Genomic DNA, 21,368 nt, shown 5'->3' with positions numbered 1-21,368 from the left:
TTCAAATACCTATGTTATCAGAATTAAAATCAGTACTGGTATCTTTATTTGCATTTTGGGACTTGTCATATCATAGTCACATGAGTTGAAACTTTTTTGATCACAAAATATAGTGACGTGTAACTACATAAATTTATACTACGGGTTTCCAAGAATCTTAACCGTAGTTTATCTTTAATAACAAAGCGTTTGAGGAACTCACGTATACTAATGATCTGTCACTACACTACACATAGTCACACAACACTCACAATTAATCATGATGGATATAAAATATTGCCTAAATCCTATCCTTCAAAAATGTTTTGCTTTCAACAGCCTTACATTAAAATGTAATTTTGGTATTTTTGCTATAATTTATAACTGTGGCTAAGAAATAGGTGATTACAAGCTCACTCATTTAGTCAGTCAACACTACTCATGGATAGAGACTGAATGTTACTTAAATTGTACTTACTTATTAATTAAGGTGCAAAACATTTTTTTTTATTACATTTTGATAAACATACTTATAAACTATATTTAAAGAAATATTACTGATTTTATCAATCTTATATTATGTGGTTAGAAAAATATTTATGATTAATTTTGTTTCAATTACATTTTCTAGTTTCTAACATAAGTCTTAAATTGGAACAAAAATAAAGGTCAAATGAAGGTTTTTGGAAATTTTATATAGTTCCATAAATAACATTATGCCATAAACTTGCACAATGTTACTATATATTGATTGTCTTTTCTTTCACTAATGAACCTGGGGTACACATTTAACTAAAAATAAATTAAATATATTTTAAAGTAAATCATATAATTAATTTAGTTGTTACCTAGACACCTATTACAATTATTAAAATTACCTAAACATTTTACCATTTTTAGATTCAATAATGATACTATATTAAGTTTGTATCACTCCTGATTGTATAACCGTGATTGCTATTATTTAAATTATTTTTATTGTATAGTTTTTATTTTTGGAAAGTTTTTTTGGAGATAATAATTTTATTTGTTGACAAGTTGACAAACAGTTTTGAATTTTTAATAAAAACAAAGGACATGCACAAATAAAAAACACTCAGAACTGTTTTATGGCCACCGCGCCACATACCTAGGTAACTAGAAATTGCCTGATTTATTCCCCTTAATGAATAAAGTATCCAAACCGACTTCGACTCACTTATCCAATAACAGAGTTTCATCATAGGCGCAATTCCAATTTTTATTTGGGAGTTGGGAAAATTTATGTCAAACTGGGTGATTTCCCTCATTGACTTAACTTTAAAATTTATTTTTAATGTTACTAGATTTCATATCATATTTTATTGATGCACTATGATTATTACTCATGCCATAAAAAATGATTTTCTCAAATCTTCTATTAAAATTGTATGCTTTTTATTTTGTAGGTTGACACTTATTATATAGGATAGGGCTTTATATATAGCAAGTGCTTCAGCTGTAATATTATGCTACAATTATCTGACAACCAATATAATATATTATTATATATATTTGTTTCTAAAAAAGTAGGGAATAAATAATTAAATAAAAATTCTATTAACTATTATTCATAAGCACAAATAGGCTAAGCCCCCCCCCAAAAAAAAAAAATGTCCATAGGCAAACATTTCCTACATTTTGTTTTAAGCTTATTCAATATTATCATAGTAAGGCTTTAGCCCCCTCCCCCCAAATGTCAAACGCTATTGGCGCCTATGCTGTTATTTGAATTATATATTTGTATCCTTGTAGATATAGTTGAAATGTAAAATTATGAAAAATGTATTTGAGAACCCGCTCTGCTGATTAGTTTAGGTATAGAATTTAGGTACGTCGTCATTGAGTTGGTCCCTTATATAATATTATATATGTTAAATCTGAATTAAATCATACAAAGGAAAAACCATTCTGAGTGGAAATGGTCCGTCGACCTATAAGTACCGATATTTTATTATCTATTTACATTGCTATAAAAAATTTATTTTTCTATTTGTAACTGAACAAGGTTGAACTAACTTTTACCAAAACCAATTTGCATAATATTATGTTATATTCCTGCTCAGTAAATATTATTATAACTTATTATTATAACTTATGATTACTAGCTGTTATTTAGTTATTAATATAATACTGCCTACTGGCGAACCGTAAATCGGCGTAAATAGTTTCGTGTTCGTATAAATAGGTTAAAATTCTTCGATATATTTTGAAAATTTAATTTTGAATAGAAAAAGATGAATTATAATAACATGTCAAATTTCGTATAAGATTAAACATTTTTAAATATTAACAAAAACTTGTTGAGAAAGTACTTAAAATGAATAATAGGTGTGTTTAAATACTTTAAATATCCAAGGACATAAAAATTGTTACTAAAACATTACTTGGTACAAAAAAAGCCACCCATAAACCCAACTTATTTTTAAAACTATGTCTTGTCTAGTACCTAAATGCTACTATAAAAATTTGTTGAAAATTAAAAGTATTATGGTCGTTTATTTTTTAAATTACTTACAATTTAAAATAACAAAATCTATCTTGTCGGAAACTATAATTTTGCAAAAAAATTCCAAATTTTTATTATTTTTTTTTTTTTCCATTTAAAAGTTACTTTTGACACCAACTAAAATTTTAAAACTGAAGCATTTTTCTGCTTCAAACGATGACGATTACACAAAAATACACATCATTTAATTACCAATTAATACATTCATCGTTCCACTCTAAGTCCAAAATATATTCATGATTTACAACAAAATATTTGTATTTTTTTTTAGTTTTTAGTTTTGGAGCTGATATAATTAGCATAGCTAGTTTTTATGTTGTCTATTAAACAAATTTTGTAAAATAATTATAGAATGACAAAGGTTTACCCCTACCTCTAAAATCACCTATGACAATTGTCATAGTTAAATATATATTTTCGCGCCACTGACCACCCCTGCATACGTTGACAGCCGAATGAATCACTCAGCCATTCATATTTGTTGTTATACATTAATAAACTTATGATAAAATGTTAACTGGATTGCCGCTATTTCCAACCAACCCAACAGATGCCACTGCAGTGCACTGCTGCTAGCGTGTTTGCGTGTTTTTGAGAAACTATAAGATCTCAAAATTCAACATTTTTTTTTAATAAAAAATAGTATATATTTGTATATCCTTTAAATAACTAATTTCAATTATATTAAATTAAATATGCCTAATCTAATCTAGTTATTTTTCCAATTTCTATACGGGTGATATCGTCTTATATGTCGTATATAGTGATGCACTTCGCTAGTAGTAAATTAGAAGATACCGATCATTAATTTGGGGAGGATCTATCCCTCTTATCCCTTCAAAACTATGCTACTAACACGAAGCCGTATAAAAATTAGGAATAAAACCTATTTTTAAATGTGTGTATACTGTTTAGCCATTTAGGTGATAGCTAGGGTGGGCTCGATCCGTTATACTATAGCTGTTTTGTACGAATACGCCGTTTATTTAATTTTGCTAATTTTTCATGTTTTTATTTTATAACATTTTTATACTAGGTATCTAATTTTTTTTTGTAAAATTTATTATTTACATTAATCATTTTAACTGTCAGTTTTCAGGTTTATGATATAATAATTGTGTACTTTATTCTATAATATTATTATGTTATTTTATAAATGTGTGTGAAATTTAATAAAATATTATTGTGTAAAATTCAAATTATATAAAAATAACGCTATATACTATATGGTTTTGTATCCGGATTAAGATATATTCCAGCCGTATCGGGACCGGGCTGGGATCCGTTTTTCGATGAAATAACCTGTTTACCTATATGCATTGGCGCAAATAGGGGGGTCAATCAAGTCAAGTCCCCCCCCAGTTCAAAATCTAGTAATTAGTACTAATTTTTATATTCTGTGGTACTAAGCAATATGGCCTATGGGGAGGGGGCTTGTGTCCCCAAAAACATTTAGTCAATTTGCGCATATGCCTGTTTGATGTCAAAAGTGTCATATTATAAGACTCCTCGTAAAATCGGACGATAAAGTAGCTAACTCATCAGTTATCTATAACGAACTATTTTAGTGGTATTTTCATTATTGTTAATGATACCTAATATGATTGTATTCAATTTTTCAATCTCCAAAACCACATTTAAATCACAATAATGTAAATATAGTTTAACATATTATTATAAAATTATTCAATAGTTTATAAATTAGGTGTACAAAAAAAATTATTCTATTTTTAATATGAATAATATTAATAATATAAAATATAAATAATACCTACCGTTAAAACAATATACCTAAAATAGTGAAATTTGTAACACCCGATCGATTTTTTAAAAGATGTTGCTTACAGCAATGACCTTTTTTGCCAAAACTTAAAAAAAGTGTTCTGGTTGTAACTTACAGCTTAATTTTTAATTAAACAATTTCATTTTTCATTTGACGTAGTAAGTTAAGTTAATTTATTTTGTTTTTAATTTAATTATATTTCACTATTTCAGTCAATTTCGTTTTCATGTCAAAAACACTTGCCAAGTCAGGGATCGGCATGTAAACTTTCTTGATTTTTAATTTTTAGAAATTTATTTACTGTTATCACACCCAAGCTGTATAACAATTTGAATCCAGAAAAATGTCGGTGTGAACAGCCCCACAAAAATCATTTTCATATTCATTTAGTGAGATACATCTCCGAAGCTGGAGAGTGTATTTCGATTTTTTTTTGTTTGGGGTCTTGTTAGATTTACATTGGTTAGAAGAAGTGCAGTAAAGATTTTCAGAACTTTATCTTTAGTAGTTAATTCACTACAGAACATTAAAAAAATTAAAACAAATTTTATTGGACGTTTTTTATGTTTTTCAGCTTTACAGCTTTGTAGCGAATTAATGATTGGAGATAAAGTTCTGAAAATCTTCACTGCACTTCTTCTAGCTAATGTGGATCTAACAAGACCCCAAACAACAAAATCCTATATCTAGTTTCGGAAATCTACCTCGCTAAATATAAATCTAGCGAAAAAAACTATTTTTTTATCTGTGAAAAAATAAATAATTTTTTTTAAAAAACTGGAATTCCACATTAAGTATCTAATAGATAATCCTTTTTTAATGAGTTATCAACCAACTTTATAGCTATCATAGTTTAAGAAAAAAGTTTAAAAAAAATAGAAATTTTGGGACTGTTCATGCCGACGTTTTGATGGATTCAAATGATTATACCGCTTGGGTGTGGTATCAAATCTCTCTCATTAATATTTTATATTAAAGCTAGCTAAATCCTCACCTACTCATCATTACTGAGTTACATATTTATTATTTTCCTATTTAACACAAATTCTTAAAGTTTTCAAAATTCAGACTTTTTTCATTTCAACTACCATACTTATTTTATTAAAAATCAATAAAGTAAAAATATTAACCGTGAATTGTTTAAATTAAAAAATGTATATCATTCGAATGTAACTTATATGAAATGATGGAAATACTGTATAAAGTACCTATACAGTATAGTTTAATTTAGTTTTGGGTTGAAAACAAATTAAGTACGCTAGCGTTGTATAAACAAATTAACTTTTTTTTTAACTTAATAAAAAGTTAACAAAAAGTGTGTATTAACTTTCAACTTAACTGAGTTGACTTTTAGTTAAATTAACTTTTTGTTATTGGTACATATTAACTTAACCTAACTGAGTTAAAAACAATCATTAACTTGCCCAGCCTCGCTTTTTTGAATCTGTGCAAATAAGGTAATTTATTATTTGGGCGAAAACCAAAATGCCGGTTTTGGGTGAAAAAAGTTTCACTCAACCGCGCTGTAATGCAGCGCCGTGACAAACCGGCCACAGTAGTTATGGCGCATATTCGATAAAATCGCAACGTAATGCACGACCATGTGGTATAAAAACTGGTCATGACCGAGAAACGATATTTAAGAGTTTTTTTAACACGATAAATAATTAATTAGTTACACATATTTAAAAAAAAAGGGAAATAGTTCTGTTGTATATTACTAGTACAATATATTGTACCGAATGTACCTCGCCATTGAGTAATAATCTGTCAAATTTGAATTCAACGATAAATCAATATACGTCATATAGGTATAGGTCAGCCTACATTTGTAAAGTACTAAGGATATTAAAATAATTAATATTATATATTTATAAGTATTGATATTAGTAATTTATTTTTCTATTAGTAATACGGTAGGTTGAACTAATTTTTAAAACAAACAAATTTCATATATTCAGGGTCTGATGGACAAAAATTCAGTACACTGAGTTTTCCGTATTTTACCAGCCCACTTACAAACTGGCGGCCCTTGGGTACATTCTTATTCCATGCATAGTTTTTTATATTTTATAGACTCCATTTCTTAAACTTTTAACTCTTAACATATTTTCAGTCGGTGCAGCCCCTCATGATTCTAACGGCCCAAAATTGTCGCGGCGCACCGAGTTTTACTCGGTAACCCGCCGGGCCAATCCGGCCATGCATATATTATGTAGGTATTATATAATTAAAATTATAATTTTGTTTCAGAAAAATTATTAGCTGTTATCGACTTTTAAGTTAATACATAGCATTAATCGTATGATAAATATACATTAAATTAAATGTAGCCATGTACAAAAAAATAATGAATAATAACAAAATAACAAAAATTGTTGCTGTTTTAGATATTCTTGTTTTACCTTTTTTTCCCCAATTTTTAAAAAAAGTAGTTGACATTATTTTTTTCGACCTTCCAATGATCTATTAGATCCAATTTGAAACCATAAACCACTCCTGAATGTTGAAATTGACGATCAAAGAATTACCTCTGATATAAAATATGTTTTCAGCCGCACAAAAAAAAAATCTTTGTAAAATCAGTACAACGCTCCTCTCAGAATCTAAAATTGCTTTATTTTACAAAAACAAATAGCTTAGGACACACCATAATAAAGATATCTGATGATTAAAATTGACAGGGAATTAATTGTTAGAAGAAACAACCCAGTGTTGACACTAATTGTTTGTTTTATTTTTTTCAAATAATTATTTAATTATAAGATTAAGTTTAAGTTCTTGCTAAAGACGTCTTGGAGGATTACCATTAGTTTCGTTTGTTTATAAGTTATGGATTATGGGAATAGAGTGTGAGTGCAAAGTCAAGTGTGGAATTTCATATTTTGAAGTTTTTCACTTCTTCCTAAAAAGTTATTTTACTATCATTTAATATTTGTATTGTATTGTTATAATACATTTTATTATAACGAATACTATCGCCGGCCATCACCAACGTACTAGTTCCTAGCAATAAATTAAATAATTTAAAAATATTATTTTTGAATTGATTGGATGTTCATTGCAGTGACCAAATCATGATAATAAGCTTGTACCTACACTCGAAACCTAGTATACAGCAGGGCAACATTTCCGGTTTGTATACAGCAGAAATATTTAAGTTTTTTAAGAACCAATACATCATGATAAATAGATAATTTAATGCAAAAATAAAATGTATTATAGGAAGACAAAGTTAAAATGGGGGGCTATATTTTTTATTGGAAAATATTTTGTCAAAACGTTTGTTCTCGGAATATATTTTCTTGGATTCATGTTTATTTGGAATCGTAATTAGTTGAAAAAATATTTAATTGGAATGTATTTTCTTCGACCCTTATTTATTTGGAATTGAATTTAAGTATTGATACTTTTAGATAAAAATAAAATAAAAACAAAATAAATAATATTCTTTTACCAAGCGTTTTTGTCATGTGCTGGTCGCGGGAGAATCCTGTTATTTCTTGTACCTGTGCACGCTTTAGTAATATACTGATATACGATTACAGTGTCCGTGTGTGTCATTTGATCACTACACACACACTCAAACGGCATGCAAACACACACTTGGGAAATTGTCTATATCGAACTCGAAATCGAATCCCCATGTGGCCTTATTATAAAGACCTTATATATCGTTTATCGTTTCACGTTTCTTTAAATCAGAGTTCAGTAATTCCTCATACATTTTTCTCCCAACTATAAAATATCAGAAGAATTAGGAATAAAGTATTTATTCTTTTGTCACGCCTGCACCGAAAGTTAGATTTTTGATAACGGTTGAAACGTTGGAAAGCGTCCTTTTTCTGTCCAGCGGGCAGTAAAGTGGGAATCCCTAAAAGTGCCGGGCGGTAAAGTGGAAATACCCAAAAGTGCTGGGTGCACATATCACGCGGGTATCCCCTGCACAACCAGACACTGAAATCTATACCACGGTCCTTAAAAAATATAAACTTTCGGTTACATCTACATTTTATAATCATATTATAACTTCCACGCGAGATGCTTAAAATAAATAAAACCAAATCATTTCTTTCATAAAATATTGTTGTTGTAGAATTATGGTCTAGTCGTTGCATAGACCCCTACATTACCTTTGCCGTGATCGATGAATGTAAAGGCGTGACAAAAAATAGTATGTGTGGCTCGTGCAGGAAGGCAATTTCAGTCTAGGGCGAATAAATAAATAAATGCACAAATAACTCACTTCCCGCCATTGCAAAACAATATACTATTCTGTCACACCTGCACCGAAAGTTTGGTTTTCGACAAGTCTGGGTAAATTAAGGATAATTTTTAATTTAATTAAGTTAAGTTGAGAGAAAACATTTTAAAAAGTTTAAAGTTAGTATAGTTATCCTATTTTTTTTTTTTTACTCAGTTAAGTTAAAAGTATTTTATGGAAACTTACAATTAACTTATTAACTTATGTTAATTTGTTTTTTTTTATGAATTGATAGCCAGTTATATAGTTTAAAATTGTTGGAATTATAAACAAAACACCCTATATAATGTAGTGTATAAGTAATATATTCACAACGTAGTTAAGCAGACGCTGACTATACATTTATATAATACTACAGCATATATGTCTTGTGTAGTGTAGCCGGGTATACATAGTTAGACAGTTAATCGTTGATTTATATTACGAACACTACTGCCTCGTAACACTATTATGTATCTATCATTATACTTATTATTATATTATACAGTGTGTTCACGAAAACAGGGAACACTTTATCATTCATTACCCTGTAAATATTTTTCAATTCTGTTTGTGGGACATTCAACTAGACTAGTGGATCATAAATTCAAAAACTCATGTATTTTGCGCATGCGCAATACAACTTCATTTTTTTAACGGTAACTTCTGTTTTTAATATTATTTTTTCCAAGTAATTTTGATTCATCAACTTGTATTCTAAACCCAAAGTTGGCGGAATTAGAGCTAGGTATATTAAAAAAAAAAATGATTAAATTAAATTCAATTTTAAATTGAACCATTTGTACGTATTGTTTCCTTTTTACGACCATGATAGAAATTATTATAAAAACACGAAATTTGGAAAAGACCTATCAGTAATCATTCGTTGTTAAACTAATAATTGAATGGGCGAGCAAGGACTTCTAACAGGATGCATTCTGTACTTGCCAAGGGAGCAAGGACATTCGACCTGGTGCAAGAATTTGCAATGGTGAATAAGATCTTGAAACAACAAGCTTCAAGAACATACAAAAGCTAGCAACGATTTGCAACCACTAGCAATGGCCTGTAACATCCAGCAAGTACTTGCAACATCGAGCAATGACTTGCAACAGGAAATATTATGTATACTTGCAACGTGGATCAAAGACATTCAACTTGGTGCAAGAACTTACAATGGTGAATTAGGATATGAAACAACGGTGAGCAAAAACTTGCAAGTTGCAACAACGAGCAAGACGTGGTTGCAATGACGACCAATGACTTGCAACAGGGAGTCAATACTTGCTACAGTGTGCAAGAACTTTCAACAGCTAGTAAGTACTTAATTTCTCGTTGTTTCAAGTCCTTACTCTCCTTTTCAAGTTCTTGCACCCTGTTGAATGACCTTGCTCCCTGTTGCAAGTACATAATGCATCCTGTTGAAAGTTATTTCTTGACGTTGCAAGTATTTGCCAGCTATTGCAAGTTCTTGCAAATTGCTGGAAATATTTGCTTCCTGAGTGTTTTTGACATGAAAACGAAATTGACTGAAATAGTGAAATATAATTAAATTAAAAACAAAATAAATTAACTTAACTTACTACGTCAAATGAAAAATGAAATTGTTTAATTAAAAATTAAGCTGTAAGTTACAACCAGAACACTTTTTTAAAGTTTTGGCAAAAAAGGTCATTGCTGTAAGCAACATCTTTTAAAAAATCGATCGGGTGTTACAAATTTCACTATTTTAGGTATATTGTTTTAAGGGTAGGTATTATTTACCCTTTTAAGTGTTTTATACTTGCATCAATGAAAGTCTTACTGACCGAAAATTGTGTTTAATGGAAGGTTTTAAGGTGAATAACACTTTCGGAAAAGGTAGGAAGACAGTCCAGTGGCGGCTATCCTATACCTCAAGTGTATCGACGGATACACATGATTTTGGGGTGGGTGGGTAGTTGGGCGACTGCTTGACATATTATAGTATTATTATAATTTAGTGTAAATAGCAAATAGTATACATAATTACAGACATACTGCTGTATTCAGTATTGCACTAATTAACTGAATTCAGTTGACACGTCTCTATACGCTGTACAGTGGTCTGAAACCCATTTTTAGCTGGCCAAATGTTCTATTTCTAAAAACTAAAAAATGCTACATTTTAGTGTTTATTTTTTTTTGTTATAATATTTTGATGGTAATTTAAAAAAAAAGGAAGTAATTCATTTGATTATTGAATGTTATAGAACTGTTTGATTAGATATATATATTTTTAACGATTATTTCCAACTTTTACGCTATAAATATTAATTCATTTTTTTCACTCTAAATAATTTATTTAAAGTCTATATTTTATTATTTTGTTCTTAATATTATAATACCGTGAGAAAAAAAAATTTAATTTACTTTAATTAAGAGTAATACGAAATTTAACACGAAAAACACAAGGTTTCCATTGGTTTTTTGGTTATTTAAGAACATAATTAAAAATTATGCAGTTTTACGTAATGTTAAATGCACACATGTTACAGTACAAGTTGTCAACAACAAATTAAAGAAGAGTGAAAAAAATTAATTAATATTTATAGCGTAAAAGTTGGAAATAATCGATAAATATATATATATCTCTAATCAAACAGTTCTATAACATTCAATAATCAAATGAATCACTTCATTTTTTAAATTACCATCAAAATACTATAACAAAATTAAATAAACACTAAAATGTAGTATTTTTAGTTTTTAGAAATAGTACTTTTGGCAAGCTAAAATGGGATTCAGACCACTGTGCGCTGGTTGCAGTAGCCAGGGCCGTCCCTAGGCCGGGGCTAGCGGGGCCCACGCCCCGAGCCCCGCGCCCTGGACTTCTCGTTTGGGCCCCGCACTCACGCACATGAACTTTGCCTTCTTTCAGAAATTATTGATAAAGGTACATCACCTTTAAGAGTAAAAAAAAAAAATAAAAAATATTTTACAACAGTGTTGGTGATATTTATCCAAATGTTGCTATATCAATAAGGATTATGCTCACATTACCAGTTACAACAGCGACAGCAAAAAGATCATTTTCAAAATTAAAGTTGGTAAAAAATTACTTAAGAACAACATGAAGTCAAGAGAAAACTACAAATTTAGCAATAATATCTATAGAACATGAAATAGTAGACGGATTGGACTTTGATGATGTTATTGACACATTTACTGATCTCAAATCAAGAAAAATTTATTTTTAATTATTATTGTTATTTCTGTCGTTACCTATAGTAAATAATTGTATTAATCTATTATAAAAATATACAGTAATTTAATCACAGATAATATATACATGTATATGATGAATTGGTGCAAAATGGTTAGGTGAGGTATTGGTAAAGGTAATACTGTATAGGTAAAAATACTTTACATACTGAAAAAGGGCGTGAGAGGAGTGTGGGACCAATGTAAAAAATCTGGTAATACAGCACATACTATTTTTTTTTTTTTTACAAGTATTATGATGAAAATTATTATTAAATGAAATAGGCAGCAACCCCCTTGGTTTTGGAGCCCTTGGTTTTGACATTTGAGAGGTTACAAGAGTGTAATAATTTCCTTTCTGTGGAATGCATCGATTTTTATTGTGGGCCCCGCAAATTGTAGGGACGCCCTGGCAGTAGCAGTAATAAGAGACATGCAGCATCAGGCGCGTACTGCCTACCGGGATACCGGAAAAATCCTGGTAGGCCCTCTTAAAAATTATAAGACCGGGGCCCCCTACCAAATAGGTCATTTTAGTTTCAGTTTAATTCAGTAATTGTATTATTTTTAACAATATATAATAATTGTTTTAAAATTATTTTAATTGAATAATTGAAAAAATAAAATTACATAAAGGACAAATAAGAAATTTCGTTGTTTAGTTTTAGTTACTGGTAATGCAACTTTTGGTGTACTAGGTTTGATCATATAATACAATTCGTATATTCGTTGAAAAACAAATAATTTTTATTTAGAATTCTAGTGAACACTATAGACAAGAAAAAGCGGTATGCGGATACACGGTTGAGTTATAGGTTAGGTTCCAAATGTCTCTGTTTATTATAAAGTTATTTATTAATTGCATGGTATATTAGTTATCAATGATAATATTATTAACCTAGTATTATATGTATTTTATTTCATTAATTTGAATTTCTTCGACGGGTTTAGTTGTTTTCTACAATTTTAACAGTTTGTACTGATCGCCATACAGCCCAAACAGGTAAGTTTCTGATTTTTTTTTAACTTCTAGAATAATAAATTTCTTTAGTAGGTAATACAAACTATTAAAATAATAATTTAAATAAATTTAAAATAGCTTATAATTTTAAAATGATTTTAGATTTGGTGTGTTGAACCTAATTAGTGTTATATACTTATATATATAATGAAATGATATTAAGACAGGAATTTTAAATTAATACATAGAAAAGTCAATGTAAAAGTTACCTAGGTACTATTGAAACAATGAAATATGAGTGGAAAAAGTAGAACTTCTATTTAATTTAAATTTTTTATTAATTACTACATCCAGATTTCCTACTTTTCAGGTGAATTTTCATAAAATATTCTTTCGTAAAAACTTTCTTCTAGCAATTTCGAACATCTTGAAAAAAATTTGAGCCAAATCGGACCAGCCGTTCTCGATTGATGAGGTAACGACAATTTTTCACGCTCCATTTTTATACATATAGGTATATAGATTAAACATAAACAATATTCATAATAATATTATGTTACCTAAGAAACACAACAAGTAGGTAATTATATAAAAGTTGATTACAAATAATTTAGAAAAAACAAGAAGAATCGTAAGTATTAATTTAATAATAGAAGTACAACAAAAAAAAAATTAAATAATAATATTAATAATTACTAATTATTATTTTTTTTTTTTTTTTTTTTATTGATCTTGAGCCCGGCAGCTGAGGCCATTAGCTATTTTTAGTTTTTACTGTAGGTTATTAAGTCGGTAGGGGGAGGAACACGTATGTGTTTAGTTTGGCAAAATTTTTGATTGGGCACGTAGGTATCTGCCATAACCGGGTGGGGGATGGCGACACTTGTTCTCCGGACACCGTGACTTGTCCGAAGAAAAATGCCGCCCATGGTCTAGGAATCGAACTCGGGTCGACTGCGTCGCAGCCAACGCCTTAGTCCGCTCGGCCACTCCGTCCCCCTAATTATTATTATACCTACTAAAACCTATAGTTTACATATTATTATAATAAAAAAAAAATAAACAATTTTTGATTCCAAATATTATTATTTAATTTGCTAATTTTAAATAAATCTATATTGGAATGGTATTGAACCTGGGCCCATAAATTAATCAGCATATGCGTTTCTAACCTCTATCCCATGTGCTCTTGCTGGAGCTCCTCGAATTTCTAAGTCATCGGCCAACAGATTTGACTCCATATCTTCATAACTAGCTCCGTCCCTTTGGCGAACATAATTGTGTAAAATGCAATAAGCTTTTATTATTTCATCGGCCAAATCTGGTTCTACTAATAAAGGAGTATGTAATACTCTCCATTTGTTGGATAATACTCCAAATGCACACTCGACCGTCCTTCGTGCTCTTGAGAGCCTGTACTTAAAAACACGCCGCTTATCATTTAAACCTCGCCCAGGATATGGTCTCAACAAATTTGTATGCAAACCAAAAGCCTCATCAGCCAAAAACACATATGGTAATGGAGAACTTTCTGTATTAGGTAAGCATGTTAGTTTTGGTATATTTAGTTGTTGAGCATAGTTTTTTACCAAATGTGCTTTGTTTAAATACAGTAGAATCTGATTCCCTACCGTAAGCTCCAAAATCAATACAAATAAAACTGAGATTAGCATCAACTACAGCCATCAATATAATAGAAAAAAATTTTTTGTAGTTAAAATAATATGAGCCAGAGTTTATGGGATTTCTACATCGTATGAGTTTGCCGTCTATCGCACCCAAGCAATTTGGAAAATTTGTACTTTGATAAAATCTATCAGCTATTCCAAGCCATTGTTCAGCTGTAGATTTTGGCATTTCTGTAGGCTGTAGAATTTTCCAAATAATAGCACAGGTCTTCCTAACAATTTCCGCAATGGTACTTTTACCAACGTGAAAATCAAATTGTAGGGCTTCGAAACAATTCCCGGTTGACAAATACCTGAAAAAGCATATTTTGACAACATTTATATTTATTACATATTGAAGTGAAATTAAATTATACCTACACTACTTTTCAAAATTATACCTTATTATGAATATTGTCAATTACGAACGTAGGTACAAATTGTTGATAAACTTATATCAATTTTATCGTTTTTAACAGGAAATTAACTTAATCTTTCATAAACTTTTTAAGCAATTTCAATAAAAATATAGTGATTAATTTTGCATTAAGTACTTAATTAAATTAAACTGTTCAATTTATTTTAAATTTTCTTAGATTCTGAGGGGAGCATGAATGTATTAATCGAGGTATTAATTTTACAATGATGTGTGTTTTTTTATTTATAAATTATTTATAAATGTCAATAAAATTCGTTGGGTCAAAAAGCTTGAAAATTTAAAACTAGGCTCCTAATATATTATTACAATGGCAGATGAAAAATAATGAAACTACAGTCACAATTTTTTTTACAAGCTTTTAATTTTGAATTTTGACAAAATACGTAAAAATTACGAAAATTTACAAATCATTTAAATTAAAAATCCATACAAATTTAAAAACAAGATTCCACGTGGATAGGTAAATAAATTACTTTATTTCCATTAATATATTATATCATCAAATATATTTAGTTATATTATAGGTGGACTGACAGTCTTCGCTCAGAATCGTTTTTCGTATACAATGATATTATAGCATTGAATTCAAATTTAACACCATCCATTTCAGTGGCCCACTTGTAACCTACTGTACAGCAGAGTGACACCCACCATACTTAATACTTAATAATTACCAAATAAAATATGATATATTTGTGTAATGTTCATACTGTAGCCAATATATATATAAATATATAAACAAAATATATAATATTTATATATTATAATATAAATAATTGTTTTGTTCAATTTAGTACTTAAATAGATTATTTTAATATTTTTATTTAAGCTAAAGATTTAAAAGAAAAAAAATGGCGGAATGTCCGTGACCAATATATTAAGTGGAACAAAGAAGAAAATTTGACCCCTTCTGGTTCGGGTGCATCAAAAAAGAAGAAATATCATTACGCTGATATTTTATCATTTTTAAAACCGTTGCTAAAAAAAGAAAGTAATTTTTTTGTTTTTTTTTTTTTATATTCATAACTATAATAATTGTAGTATTATTTACATTATTATTTTTAATAAGCATTATTCTATATAGCTTTTAATTTTTATAATCTGAGAAAACCATGGATGCATTGGTGATTTAATTTATATTTCATTTTCTAGTAAAAGTAGACAGATTTTACATTTTATAATTAATTTTTAAAAATGAGTACTCATCGATAGATGCATAGATACTTCAAAAAATACCGTATCATATTTATCTACCTCCTTGTTATAATTAAGTAATACATTATTTTATTTTTTTGTTTAGTACATCTGGAAATTTTGAAGATAATCTCGACGAAAGTGTTCAAGGTGAACAAACTTTCGAAAAAATTAACACGACTGGTGAAACTGAGCAGAATGCAATAGCCTCTACATCCACTTCTCAAGTACACTTAAAAAAATTTTAAAAAAGTAAAAAGAACCTGTTATCACTCCATTTCAAAATAAATTATTGAATTATTTAGAGGAAAGAGAGTGAAATGATCCGGATAAACATTTTTTATTGTCTTTATTACCAGACTACAAAAATCTTAACGATTCGCAGAAATTAGATTTTCGCATTAATACACTTAATTTTTTTAAAAATGCACAGCAATCTCATAATATTAGTTCATCTTCTTCAACTTATGAACCAGTAAATGTATATCACAACGATAACCCATATCAAGATTACCCATCTTTCTATTTACCTCCTCATAGACAACCTCTCGATAATGCCTTTGCGTCGTTGTTCATATTTGTTAAAACTAATATTAAGAACACCCGCAGTGTTGTTTCCATCTTACACATGTATGGCATTGACAAAATGCGTTTACTCACTCAATTTTGATATTAGAATAAAAACACCTATTACAAAATTAAAATATTTTAGAGGGCAAGACGTTGAGTTTTTTTTAAAAAATGTTGAAAAGTTAAAGGTATTTTAAAAATGTTGAAATTTTTGCTATTTCTAAACGTTGGAACGTTTAGGTGGGTTTTCACTAGATACGTGTACGTTTACGTCCATATATTGACCGGATACATTCGCTATGAACTGTCTTACAAACGTTTCCCATCGGTTAATATGGGTTAGATCGGTTAGAATTGGTAATATATTAGTTACCTCATATATTCTTATGTTATCAATATTGTTATCAATATAGTACCGTGTACACGTGAAAAGTTGAATTGGATCCAACTTCATGGTATTATGGTCAAGCCTGTGGTAAGAACGTATAATATTCTGGTATACCAAAAGCTTACCATGTATACCAACCAATCACAGAAAAGTATTTTAATGCGCGTACACGTACACGTATCTAGTGGAAACCCTCCTTTATATTTGGTATAATGGAAGAAACGCAACGACTTCCTCTGAGAAATATTGTCACAATGCAATTTTATAATAGGTATTTTTCAGGCTTGACACAGGTTAGGTTAGGTAATTTCCCGGAATTTTAGGGAACCTATAATCGGTTACCGTTATTATAAGCCTATTTGTACTCCCGATTATCGGTTACCGGTTACCGTGACAATTTTTCATCTAACATAAAACGTATAAAAACTTAATATGTCTTAACCGGTTAAGAACCGATTACCATATTTATAAATACTGACTACCGTTAAGTATGAACTATAATAATATTATGTTTAATTTATTTTAGCTACATAAATGATTACACGCTCGTAGCTACTAATGATTTAATAAATAATAACTTCTTAAAACTATTCTTAAATCATACTATAATATGTTTGTTTTTTCCCTAGTCTAAATTCTTGTAATAATAATTCAAATAATTGGTATTCTACATTTCTATTTCCTATCTACCTATAATATCGTTGGTTGGTAATGATAGTCGAAAGCTGATAGTCCCAGTCATCCTCATGGTATATTGTACTGAGAAATCTAAAAATAGCTTGATTCCTATAACAACAAGAATATTGTATTAAGTATACGGGTACAAAGGTGTAGTACAATTTTTTTTTTAGAAAACCGGTATTCAATCGGTTACCGGTAACCGACATTTTTGGAAGCGGTTATCGCTTAACGGTAACCTATAATTTTGAATACCTATAGTACCAGTAATTGGTTCTACAACAGGACCGCTATAAAACCGGTAACCGGTATCCAAAAAATTTTCGGTTAGATTAAATTACTAACGGTTTCACGCCCTGGTATTTTTACTCTAGAACTAAAATTGAGCGAGTTCTATTCAGACTGCGTAAACGCGTTTTGTCTATGTCTTCTTATACTTGTAATACGGAAACAACACATGAAGATGTGACGTCCTCTTAACTTCCTGTACGGAATAGGTATATTTTCAAATATCCAATAGCTATAAACTTGGGATTTATATTGTTACCGACCTTATAATAATAATATACTATGCCGGGTTGCATGAACGTTCATTAAATATTTAATGAACCAATAGTACGCTATTGAATGAATAAAAAGTTATTCATCCACTAAATGTAAAATAAACGTTCAATAACGTTATTGAGTCATTAAACTATTGGTTACCGGTCAATTAAACTAATGATCCGATTTCGGTTGAATAAAAATTTATTCGTTCATTAAACAGTAGTATACAGTAGGTACCTACGTCAGTAACTACCTATGCGTCTTGTCAATGCGTTACACCACTTACACGCTCTTACATGTTACATTCTTGAATTTTTACTTGCTTACCAAGTATATAATTAATTATTAATATTTAATACCTACATCACAAAGTAATTAAATACACTTTGAAAAATGACTGATTCCGACTCATCTAATTCTGATGATGAAATGGTGTTGGATGTATTATTTTATTTACCCAGACCAAGATTCTTTCGGGATAGGTCAAGCCCATTGGAGGATTTCGACGATTTTGACTTTAAAAGTAGGTTTAGGTAAGTAACTAATAGCTATAATAACCAATAAGTTAAATAAAATGTAAATCGTACCTAATTTGATACACAATAAATGCATTTTTTTACAATAGACTATCAAAGGAAACTTTTGTATTTTTATTACATTTAATTGGAAACGATTTGCGACGTTCTACAAATAGAAGCTTCGCCATTTCTCCAGAAATACAAATTTTGGTGACTTTAAGATACTATGCTACAGGTACCTTTCAAGTATGTATAGTGTAACCTACATCAAAATGTATAGTGCTGTAACGATATTCGTCATCGACATCGTACATTACTCCCTACGTTGAGCACGGCTAATATGCTGAGTGTTAGTAATGACAAATGTGTATATATGTATGAAATATATATTATGCTGACGCGATGTTTAGCTCACATCGTGTAAATAACCGACCTGGACGCCTGGCGGGAGTCAGTTATGATAGAGTCGACAGTGAGGAGTCATAGTCGATAGAATAGAGTCGGCGGTGGATAGTTGGATGGTCAAGAATGAGGAGTCATAGTCGGTGGTCGATAGTGGAACTCGAGGGCTGACAACGACCTGAAGAGGACCTGTGGACGACCAGCTCAGCCCACATTTGGACATCGGCACCCACGACACACCATGGCCCGATCGGTAGCCCGGAGTATAATTTATAAGTATATTTCAATATTGTAACTTGTAGTAAATAATAATAATACATCAATAACAGATATATATATATATACATTACGTTGAGTACTTGCTTCACATAAGGTAACCCTGATCCCTAGTAATAATATCACACACCGAGGTCGAGTCTCCGAGACCTCGTTAATAGAAACAGAACGACACCGGAACGGGGAAGAGCCCAGGTGAAGAGGAGACGTTACAGTTGGTGGAGGCGCCCGTCCCTGGAGTCCCGATTTTTTTTTGGAAATTATATTTTGTTTTTTCTCGAGAAAAATTTCGATTCTAAGGTACACCCCTTGTGTTGTGATATTATTGTTGGGTGTCATGTGAATCTTATGTGAAGTTATTGGCCTAATAATTCTTAATGGATGTCAAATTTTATATTAAACGAAATACTAATAATCAGATTGCTAAAGTAACAAAATTAAATATTTTATTTTTAAATGAACACTTCGATTCAGAAATAAATGCAACAGAATTGATCGGCATATTACGACAAATCGATGAGAATAATTTAGGAGATTTTTTTGAAAATTCGAAATTTGGAAAGATACCTTTATCGGCTAAGTTAGTTAAAAAATTTACGCTTTGCACATTATACGAAGTCGAATGTTTAAGTAAAGATGAATTTAATGCACTAACACCAGTAGAAAAAAAATTTGAATTCATAATATCTCAGAAAACGGTATCGTGGATACTTTTGTTAGATAAATCTGAAGTAGTCGGTTTTTTAAAATTTTGTAACATACATTGTGAAGAATCGTCAACCCTCTTACACTTAAGGGATCTCGCGAAATCAGCAATAAAAACTTTTAGAGTTGGACTTCTTGATACCGAAGATAAAGATAATTATAACGATAGTACTGCAGATCTTACCTTTACTGAAAATAAGTTATCATTAGATTTCAATAATAGCCAGAAAAATCATTGTGAAAAAAATATTAGCGAATCAGACTCACAGGTAGAATTAGAAAATAAGGGTACCGATACGGTTGGACCTAAAGACGTGGCCCAACAGTTAGAAAATCTCTTAATAGACCAATCACTTTCACCAATTAAAAATACTGAGCGACCAAATAATTTAAAATTTGAATCTGTAGAGGTAAATCAAAATAATAAATTGGACGCTAGTTCAAAAATTGATAATATAGTTAAATTAAATACGAAAAATAAAATGGCAAGACCTCAACAATTTGTACCTAATATTTTCAACGGTTCGGGCGATGAATGCGTTTTAGAATTTTTCGAGTACTTTAACGTGGTAGCTACTGCTAATGAGTGGTCTCCGCAAATAAAACTAACTTACTTGCCATTATATTTAAAAAATTCCGCTTATAAATTATAGAAGACATTAACAATTAATAACTTATATCCGACTTTTGATGAAATAGAACAAATATTTAAGGAAAAATTTGCATCGCCGGCTAGGAATCGTATGTTAAGAAACAAATTACGAAGTAAAAAATTAAAATCGACAGAAACAATATCGGAGTTCTTAGCAGATATTTTATACTTAATCAGTCAAACAAATTGCACCATTCCTGAAACCGAGAAAATTGATATAATATTAGAGGCACTAACACCAGAATATTATAACACCGTAACTATTATGAATAATGACACTTTAGACAATTTAGAAATTAATTTAAAGAAAATAGAAAATTCGAAATTGATGCACACAGATTTTCAAAATATAAGTTCCGTAGATATTGACACTCTTAGGAAAGAAAATGAATTTTTAAAATCTAAATTAAATAATATTAACAATGGTAATAGAAATTTTAACCAGAAAAAGAAATTTAATAATAATATGCATGTGAATAGTCCTAGCCCATATTACAATCTTCAAAATAATCCAAACAATGCATTCAATAATAATATGTGCAATTACGACCCATGCAATAATAACAATAATAGTTATAGTAATCAAAAACAGAATTTAAATAATTCATTTTATCCAAA

General features: G+C 29.7%; 1 protein-coding gene and 1 pseudogene across 1 annotated transcript; one reads left to right on the top strand and one right to left on the bottom strand.

The window, feature by feature from the left end:
- Nucleotides 1-13,863: 13,863 nt before the first annotated feature.
- LOC132941058 (uncharacterized) lies at nucleotides 13,864-14,572 on the bottom strand. Its single transcript, XM_061008914.1, has 2 exons — nucleotides 14,305-14,572; nucleotides 13,864-14,246 (listed from the first exon to the last, which is right to left on the bottom strand). The coding sequence occupies exons 1-2, from the start codon at nucleotides 14,570-14,572 to the stop codon at nucleotides 13,864-13,866; spliced, it is 651 nt and encodes a 216-aa protein (XP_060864897.1).
- Nucleotides 14,573-14,789: 217 nt separating this feature from the next.
- Nucleotides 14,790-16,685, top strand: LOC132941050 (uncharacterized; annotated as a pseudogene).
- The last annotated feature ends 4,683 nt before the right edge of the window (nucleotides 16,686-21,368 follow it).

This window comes from Metopolophium dirhodum, chromosome 1, assembly GCF_019925205.1.
Source record: "Metopolophium dirhodum isolate CAU chromosome 1, ASM1992520v1, whole genome shotgun sequence".
Classification (NCBI taxonomy): Eukaryota; Metazoa; Arthropoda; class Insecta; order Hemiptera; family Aphididae; genus Metopolophium; species Metopolophium dirhodum.
This window is presented reverse-complemented; position numbering and strand designations above follow the sequence as displayed.